The sequence below is a fragment of the Topomyia yanbarensis genome, chromosome 2, assembly GCF_030247195.1.
Source record: "Topomyia yanbarensis strain Yona2022 chromosome 2, ASM3024719v1, whole genome shotgun sequence".
Lineage (NCBI taxonomy): Eukaryota > Metazoa > Arthropoda > Insecta > Diptera > Culicidae > Topomyia > Topomyia yanbarensis.
The window spans coordinates 91,630,595-91,640,612 of NC_080671.1; the positions used below are offsets into that span (position 1 = coordinate 91,630,595).

The window sequence follows — 10,018 nt, forward strand, 5'->3', positions numbered from 1 at the left end:
TGTGACATTCCAAGGAAACCTTTTTAATTCACTGCTTCCACAAAAAGTACTCAAAAATCGGAATTTCCTGTCCGAAAGATTTGGGTGAAGGGATGTTTATTTACATCCATATCGGCAACACTATGGTGTTTGCAATAGTTTGCATGCACAGCGTAAATGTGGATAATATATGGTCAAAAGAAAATATCGAATATTGTACAATGTGCTTATAAGCATATAATCACATATCTCAATAAAATAAGCACTGTATCTAGCTTATTTCATTTTGATCATGAATATTGACATAAATTTTTCCGAATTTATAATGTAGAATGTTCTGAAAACATCGTTGCATAAATGACCATTCGTAATCGAACATTTGTTACATTGTGAAAACATTTAGCGTATAATGATATTCCATGGCCATCTAGCTTCAATTTGGCTTGTTTGTTGACTCAAATGACATGACTTCATTGACATCAATACCTTTATCTAGCATGCTAATTGAAAAGAGTTTATATCAATTTTAGAAAATATACACTGCGAAAAATATCGAAATGCTTGATATGTTGATCTTTTCCATTCTTCAAAAAAGCAAAACTGAGTAGTGAGCATGAACACTAATGATAGATTATAATGAAAATATGGAGCTGTTTTCAAGATAAATTAGTGTCAGAAATACAACTGTCAGCAGTTGATTATAATTGGTAATAAGAGTAATAAGAGCGTGCTGTATTCAAATTCTGATAGAAAGAGTTCGATGACTCCGAGCAAACTAGGTAGCAACATGTGTGTCTGCCTATTATGAAAATAAAAATGCTTACAAGGACGACCAATTTGTATCGCAATACCGACAAAAATGTTCCCCAATTCGGGAATAAAGTGACATGAATTCTGGAATAATCGTGTTTCTACGTTCGGACACAGGACCGTTAACAGAAATTCATGTGTTTTATCAACGTTTTTATAAACAATTTTCCGTAACGCCAGATTTATTGATTTTTTATTAACTTTGATCACGGGTTTCGCTTAGTCATTGACAAATCGTTATTACTGTCTGTGATCTAGTTGATGAGCATTTTTCATAAACCAAATGTTGATTAGTGAATTTATTCATAAATTCAAGAACATTGTTCACGGTTTGACGTGAACTGATTTATGATTTATTACATCTTGATCATGATAAGGTTTTTGTGGTTGTGAACAGAGTTAAAAATATTCAAAGTCATTGAATGAAAATTGATCATATTCAGCCGCATTCATTTTCAATATTCAGTGACGCAGCTGAAAACTTCAAACGAACAAACCGCCCATTCATCCATGCAGATTTTCATTCGTCTCCGATTATTACACTAAGCGACCGTGCAGCAACGAATCAAACGTATCAAAGTGGGCCCTGACACAATATAAGCGATGATGATTGTTGTTTCATATACTTTTCCGGCATTTGAAAACATTTTCCTAGATAATTATTGAAATGAATATAATGTACGATATTCAACTGAATGAATAACATGGATATTTGAATGAAAATTTTTTTCTATTCACCGCGAGTCGCATCAGGTACATTTTCTGCCGTCAAAAAAGTGCTTCGATTATTTTTAACTCTGGTTGTGAATGAGGCAATAAAACTACTGCTTTAGTTTCACGAAATAATATTCATGGATCCCTTCAAGCCTCGTAAACTAATTCCGAGTATGTTAGTCACGATGAACCCTTCTTATTCGTAAAATAATTCACAAAATCAAAATACGTTTCCAATTTAATGATATAGTTCATGAAATGTGCAATTTTGTGCATGCTTCATGCTTGTGAAATTTAAAAGATATCTCTAATCATTGGCACTTTCATGCAACTCTGCACCAGGTCTGAAAATTTTCACGTGAACGATTTTACAAAATTTTGGAATATTATAATTATAAGTATATAATAATTATAAATTGTACATATAATATACAACGCAAAACGAATATTAAATTTGTGACTAAGTTCCTCAAATTATAAACGTGAATGACATTATTATGCCCGAAAAATCAGATAGAAAACTCATCAACTAATATAACGACAATGTACATAGTAATTGCGAAAATCGTGACTAACCTCTTGACATCATGAACATCGTTCAATATTCTGCTCTTTTGGTCGAAACAGTGTTTCTTCAAATTATGAACTAGATTTGTAAGATAAAACTAAACATATTTGGCACACAACCGCAGTGATCTTACTAAATATTTGAGTGCGACACAATATGATATTTGGAGTGAACTAGTTTCAGGGCCGGTGTTAGGGTAAAAGCGTGGGGGACTAGATAAATACCGCATTTTTGCAATACTAGCATAACAATCTGATAAAATTACCCGCGGTGCATTTGGAGCACATGGCATTGTGGTACATCGAGGCTTTCAGGCGGTAGTATTGTGCGTGCGAGACACCTGCTCGTCTGATTTCAAATTTCAGATTTGTCCAAAAATTTCAAGTGGGTAATTACCCTCTCAGATATATTCGAGTGGGTAATACTACTCATACTACCTAGGGCATCCGCCATCTCTGCCTAGTTTTGTGAAAAAATTATATGCAGTAGCAAAATGCAGAATTAGAATCATGCGTAACCGTAGTTATCAAATAGAGATTACCTCAAGACGCCATTTATCTATGCATTCACTGGTTGAACAATCTGTCTCGCTGCAGTATATCTGATTTCTTTGTATCCTCAAAAATTACTATCAAACTAATTAGAGCAGGTGAGGTTTCGACCAGTGCAGTGTTTGCAACGTAACTTTAGCAACATTCTCTCTAGAGGTTGTAATCTCTTTTTTGCAAACCATTCTAATAAAGCTCAGCTGGAAAGTACGCCGGCATTATGGCTGGTTGTGGTAATTATTCCGACGCCAGTAACAAAACGAATACTAATTACAATCGGTTGTGTCCCTGGAGATTGAAAACTAACCGGTCACCAACAAGAATTCTGGCTGGACTTACTAGTGTGTTCGTTACTATACATAATATACTGAAACTTTATTTAGTCAGCGATAGTAAATATTTCTATCTGCCTCTTGCCTCTTCAGCTGTAAATTGCTCTTTTTGACATTGTATGCTTCCTAGAAGCACATGCTAAAAATGCATAAAAATCACAGCAGAATAAAAGAGACGGAAACAGAAAATATGCAAACTCTGCATTTTTTCTCAGTGTATACAAATTAGCAAAAAGGAACTTTTTCAAATAAACTGCTAGATTTTTGCTTGGTGTGTCTTGTCAGAACCATCAAAGTAATCGTCAGTGTTCCTAGAATGTTTTCCGTGGCCAAGCATTTTTTTCCATTGAAGTGGTCCCTTAAGGATGGGATTGACTTTCGATGTATTCGACAAATTTTATATTGATTTCTTCTTTTTTAAGTTTTGAGAATACAGCTTGAGCTTTCTTGAAGTTAATCAGATTTTGCGTAGTCGATTGCTTGTTGAAATCTCCTTTTGAATCATGCAGGTCATCACCCCATGCGGAATGATGTGCATTCAAATCGCCTCCAATGATCACTTTTAAAAAAAAATCAATTTTCAAATATTAGTGTTAAACTAGGGGCAGATCACTTGTGATGCATTTTTAAAAATCAGCGAAATAAAATGCATTTATTTCCATCAAAATAGAAATTCATAATGTATTTTGCGTTGCGTGCAATGTTGTTTGCGTTGCGTGTAAGACGTCAAAACCCTACAGAAAAACTAGTCCTTCATTTAACAAAACGTCGAACAAAGTGGATCAGCGTAGGACGTTTGTTAAACAAACTTTTCTGCGAGGAAGTGCAAAGCTGATGCAAAAATGGAAATTAAATGCGTTTTGACGTAGGACTACGTCCTTGTTTTCGATATGGGGGTGCACTCTGAAATTCTACAAAAATGGTATGTAACGAAAAGTGGTCCAATTTTAAACGCATATAATTCAGCCATCTCACGATAAATTTTCAAATTTTTTGCGCAAATCGCCCCGAAATACTTCTAAGAATAGATTCCAATAGATAAACCCAAAGATTTTTGATATCATAGCATTAAAACATTAAATAATATACAACCTTGTCAAAATATCGCGCATTTACACACAGAAGATAGCGCTTCCCAAGCCCTGTACGACGGATTGGTGTACCTAGTGCGCAACGCTTCTATGAATGACGTCATCATCGACTATTTAAAGAACGGACTTGGCCAGACACGCTCAGTTCCCTGTTGAACGGCTGGTGAAGCAGATCACTGCGCTGTGTTTTTTACAGCCAGTGTAGCTGAGCTAGAAGTCCGTTACACTGGCTGTGGAGGGACGCTACCCTGTGTCGTCCAACAGGCGACCGCTCCAACTGCTTCCTAAATGCCGCTGTAATGTTGCCAGTACATTTTTGGTTTAACTAGCACATGTATTTGTTATTTGCGCATGAAATTAAGTAATGTAGTGGTAGTAATAAGCTTCCCATATTGGTTTAAACGCAAGGACAGTTTTTAAAACAGGATTTGATTAATTAGTTTAGCTCATCTAAGCAATTTTATCAATTCTGTAATTTAAAAGGAATTTTACGGAACTTGGTGAATTTGGCCCCACTTGCAACTGGTATAATCAACCTGCACAAAGTGTTGCATAACGCAGGGCTAAGCGCGGCCGTTCCTTTCAATCGGGAAAGGCCGTGTGGAATTTTGGTGAAATGCGCTAATAGTGTCGTGGTGGTACTAGTTGTCTCTTTCGCTCTACCCATCATCATCAGCGTTGACTCATTTTGCATTGTGCGCTTGGGTTCAATGTTTGGGGCGAATGTGTTGGTAGGTAGGGGAACTGGCGGTAAAATGAACACGTTAAGCAAAGTCATTATTTTCTAACTAATAAGTGAATGAGATATTACAATCACCTTATGTTTCTTGTTAGACATGTTTTGTACATATCTGGTAAAAATATTTCGTCATAAACACATTTTTTCAAACATGATTCTTGATTTCTAAATATGTCCAAAAATGAGACATGTTTATAGCGAGTGGGTAAAATGAACATGTGGCGGTGGTAAAATGAACAGCTTCTGGTGACCTGCAAAATATCCTGTATGTATGCAATGCGCAGCGTTGGATAGCATTTTCCAATCAATCCCAACAAATCATGAGCTTTGCATACACACAGGGCATTTTGCAGGCAAAAAAATTGTCACGGAAGAATTGAATTTTCATGGCTTAATATTAACCATTTTACAATCCTGTGGCATCGAAACACATCTACAAACTTGGGGTTATCCATAGGTGTTTGAACTTTTAGGATCTGTTTGAGAGCATCTAGAAAGCTTGTTCTATACATGAGATGTGATTATATTGTCTAAAATTTGATTTTTCTTCATCGGTCCGGGTCTTTTTTCCCACACACTAAGTACTAAGAAAATAAATATTTTACATTAAGTAGTATAGTCCTACGTCTACAGTTCGTGCAACCCAATAGGGCTGCCCCTTGTAGTTTTTTCTAATTTGATGCAAATTTGTTATACATTCTTAGAGTGATCTGCCCCTAGGTGTTAAATCATTTTAAGATCATTGAGTGATATTGAAGGTGCTATATAGATGGAAACAATGACCATATCCAGCATTACTATTTTTACACCAACTACTTGTGTTAATTTTGATAACTGCGGAAATTTAATTTCTATGAAGCTAAGGCTATTTTTTAAGTAAATGGCTACTCCGTAATTATCGTCTCTTGATTTAAAAAATGTGTGGTATCCTGTTATGCTGTATTTACTAGTAGGTTCAAGTTCAGTTTTTGTCCAAGTTTCTGATATTAAAGCCGCTGAGTATTCATTACCCAACAGCGATCTGTGAAGTTCATCCTTATTTTTATGAAGACTTTGTATATTCAATTGAATAAGTTTGAACGCATCCATTTCTGAAATGAAAATGTTTAGTTTCCCTTTTTTTATTTCGACTATGTTAGTCACATTTTCTTTTTTTACGTTTTAACGACATTCAATTAGCTAGAGATTACTGGGTAGGGAAAGTTATGAAACTTAGAGCCATAGTACTCAAGTGAGAGCAAGGATGTGAAGTAAACAGATCGGAAAACTAGAAGTGGCAGGGTCATTAGAACAGGCTTAATATCGGTTGTCACGGTAAAGATAGATACGTCTACCTTTATCAAGGACACATGATAGTGAACTCGGGTGATTCGTAGTTATTCTGCCTAAGCTCGACCCTCATTATCAGAAGGCAAAAATTAAGCCCGCACGATATTAAGCCTGTTCTAATGACCCTGCCACTTCTAGTTTTCCGATCTGTTTACTTCACATCCTTGCTCTCACTTGAGTACTATGGCTCTAAGTTTCATAACTTTCCCTACCCAGTAATCTCTAGCTAATTGAATGTCGTTAAAACGTAAAAAAAATAAGAAAATGTTTAGAATATTGTAGAATTAAGTTTAAAGTGTTGTTTGGATACTTCCTTAATGATTTCCTGCCATTCAGTGGGCAAATTCTTCTGTACGAGGTCGGTATAGAAGTTCATCAATGTTCCTCTCATACTCGTTTCTGCAGCTTGCTTCGCTTCCAGTGCCATGTTTTTCCATCGTTCACGATCCGTCGTTTTGAATGTGTTGTTAAGCCCAGTGCCAACTCCGGTAAATATCTCGGTTGGTTTCGAATCATTTTTTACTTCCTGGTTCAAAATTTTGGTTCGTCGATCCTTCTCCATTCGGCTTCGTTTTTCCATATTTTTTTCCCGGCCTTCTTGAATCTTTCCTGCTTCCATGCGTCTAGGGTTACGGTGTTCATCATTTGTTGAAGTTGGCGTTGTTTCTACTCTCCTCTTTGGAACGGTTCCTGTGCTCATCCGAATGAAGTTACCAGCCGTCATTTTCGCAAAACTTTCTGCTGGTGTTGGATTGTCCGATACTTCTACTAGTGCCTCGTAGATGTTGCTGCTCAAAATTGGTGTAACTAGCTCCTGAGCTTCGACGAAGGTAAGATTCTGTCTAGCCATAAGAGCCTTTTTATTTCTTTGTTTTTCTCTCTCCGGACATGTTTCATCGGTTGTACCATGACTTGTCGTTTTGCAGTACCAACATTTCAGTTGCTTGGTACAATTCTTGTAGTTCACGTCCGTTTCGTCGTGAATTTCAGTGCAGTTCGAACATCTCAACTTACTTTTACAGTTTTCCGTTTTGTGGATGCATCGATGACAATTCTTGCAGAACAGTACTTTCTGGACGAATGGACGCACTTGGTTCCAACAACAGAAAATTTTTACCTTTTCCAGCAGCTGTTTCGTTCGGAAAGTTACACTCACGCGGTTGGTGGGCCTTGGGCTTCCATCCACGAATCTATTCAGACGGTAGACATCCACTACCGGGTACTTGCATTCCATGTCCGCTTTGATTTCATCGACGCTTATGTCGGCCGGAATTCCAGCTAATACTCCTGTTACGCATACGACATGACGGGGGATGTACGCCTTGTATCCGCGTTCCTTCAGTTTTTCGTTCCCTACAAAGAAATTTGCCATAAGGCACCATTCATAAATTACGTAACGCTTTTAGGGGGGGAGATGGTACAACAAGTTGTGATATGTTGTGACATAGGGGGGAGGGGGAGTTAGCTAGATCGTTACGTAACATGTTTTCGCCGAAGAAAATTTTTTTTTTCTGGGAATTTGTTACGTAATAGGGGAGGGGGGGATGGAGAAATTTGTGACAATTTGTTACATGGGGGGAGGGGGGAGTCAATGTTGGGCAATTTTTGCGTTACGTAATTTATGAATGGTCCCTTAAGTAACTGCTAAAGAAAGCGATGATTTTGTTACGTCTCAGATATTTCAGTTCGATGACATGATTTCGTATCTTGTCCAATTTGCGTATGAAAGATCCAAGTGCAAACTTGTTGATTTTGGATTCGTTCGTTCCTTCTACGTATACTCTATATGGCCCATCATCACATGTTTTGTACAAGTATAAATCGATTTCCTTTTTGCGGTATTTATTATCCTGTGGTGTTTTCCGATCGGTTCCTTCTGTCTCCTGTTGCATCTGGATCTGGCGGTTCTCCGCCGCCTCCTTCCGCCATCTTAACTTTTTTTAAAAAAAAAAGCCTGCTGCGCTATTTGCTCCTTTTGCTCACAATCCGTGAAAAATCCTTTGTTTCAGCACCGTTAATGCTGGTCACGCTAACCTTTCTACGAATTTCGTACTGAATTTCCTCTGAAAATAACGAGATATTAGAAAAAAACGCTCTGTCTAATCACACGGCGAAAAAACTTGACCTTTCTCCTTGGCGGGAAAATACAGAATGCTGCCTTTCTTCCTCCATGTAAACAAACCCATAACTCCACCTGTTATCACCGATACGCAGCATTATGAGCACATATTTTTCAGCCAAAGGCGAGCGGTGGCCTATCTTAACCCTTATATATACAAACACAACAATAAATACTACAGTCGTGATTCGCTGGTTGGGCCACAGCCTTGTCCAACTAACGAATTTGATTCGCTAGTTGGACCGACTGACCGACCGACAAATGTCAAAAACTCCAAAGGAGATGTTGTCAGTGTAAATGCATCTGTTCACATCTCTAAATATTGTCAGATTGATTGTCAAAGTTAATTTGACACGCGATTTTGACGTTCAGATGCTTTTTAGTTGGACAATGGTCCAACTAGCGGAGGTCCAACTAAAAAGCGGTCCAGTTAAAAAGTGTCCAACCAGCGAATCACGACTGTACACCTATCTGGACTAATAACAATGTTCATGTTTAACAATTTAAACAAAATTTAACTTAAAAACATGAACGAGCATACTGAAACGCGGTGAGTTCTGTTGTATCAACAATACACTCTACGGAGAGTGTAATAACAAATAGGTTTTCTCCACCCCGTGCTAAATTGTTACCCTGATATCTGTGACCCATGTTGCAGTTTGACAATCAGCTTGGACTACTTTCGTAATTCAGCGAGCAGTCTTATGTCGTTTGCATTTGAGGCAGAAACTAGCTCAGTTTCGGACTTAACTGCTGTCAAAACGTTCACTGAAAAAAAAATCTAAACGTTAATTCTATTTGCTTCAAACTACTTAAAATCTATATGTAGAAGAAATGCTAATGTTATCACGCGCACACATATCTTCTATGTGTCAACTGTATAAACTATGTATGCGCACACATAAGTCATATGTGCGTATTGTTATAGAATCGGGTTTTATGTATCTTATAGTTATGAAATGTCAATGTGAGATTAATATGTCTTGTAAATACACACATTATGTTTATGTGCCAGCAAATAGTGTCTATCTGCCTCCGCTGATTGCAAAAATCTATGTGTAAAATCAATAGGCATAACGTTTACAATTTTTTGAGTGTTTGTTTGAAGCCGGTGTCGAACCTAGGTTATGCGCCATTGAACTGAAAACCGGGTTGTTTGAAACGTTTGTTTGAAGCAACTAACCTGGGTTAGTCTCTGGGTTATCAATCTAAAACGACATTGGCAAAGTGTACGACAGAAGCACTGATCCACCGAAATGTAAACTGGCAGCAGCACGGAAAATAGAATAATAGAAGTAAAGGCGATGATTTGATGCTTAGAAAGTGTATATCGAATCTTTTCTTAAATCCACATTGCGACTTTTCAGCCATGCGCAACCGGGTCGTGCGTTGAATTACGCGCCCATCTAATATGCATCAGTGCGAGTGAGAAAACGTTTTGACGTTTGTTTTTGTTTCGATCGCACTCGAGTGTTTCCCATATAGCAACAACTCGATGAAATGTTATATTATCTCGAGATAGACAATAATAGAAGCAAAATAAATAAGCACGCGTTGAATTTGTATAGAGCTCGGTTTTTCACGTGTAGTTGCCTCGAGATTAGAATGTGCATCCTTTCTAGGCCACCTTTCTTATATGTTCCCTAATGTATCGACCGATTAGTCGCCGTGATCTGATCGTAAGACAATGAATGTGAATTATTCTTGGGATTCTTCATAATATTGTGGGTCTTCATGTTAGGTAGTCGCCGGATCAGAAAGATATTTAGGATTAAAAGCGTACATATAA

The 10,018-nt window shown here is 37.4% G+C and overlaps 1 protein-coding gene across 1 annotated transcript; it reads right to left on the reverse strand.

Moving 5' to 3' along the window:
• Positions 1 to 6,378: 6,378 nt before the first annotated feature.
• On the reverse strand, positions 6,379 to 7,482 carry LOC131679584 (uncharacterized). Its single transcript, XM_058960324.1, has one exon. The coding sequence runs from the start codon at positions 7,480 to 7,482 to the stop codon at positions 6,379 to 6,381; it is 1,104 nt and encodes a 367-aa protein (XP_058816307.1).
• Positions 7,483 to 10,018: the final 2,536 nt, after the last annotated feature.

What these genes read in the sequence shown, in the direction of transcription:
- LOC131679584 (XM_058960324.1), bottom strand. Translation starts at nt 7,482, where the DNA reads ATGGCAAATTTCTTTGTAGGGAACGAAAAACTGAAGGAACGCGGATAC.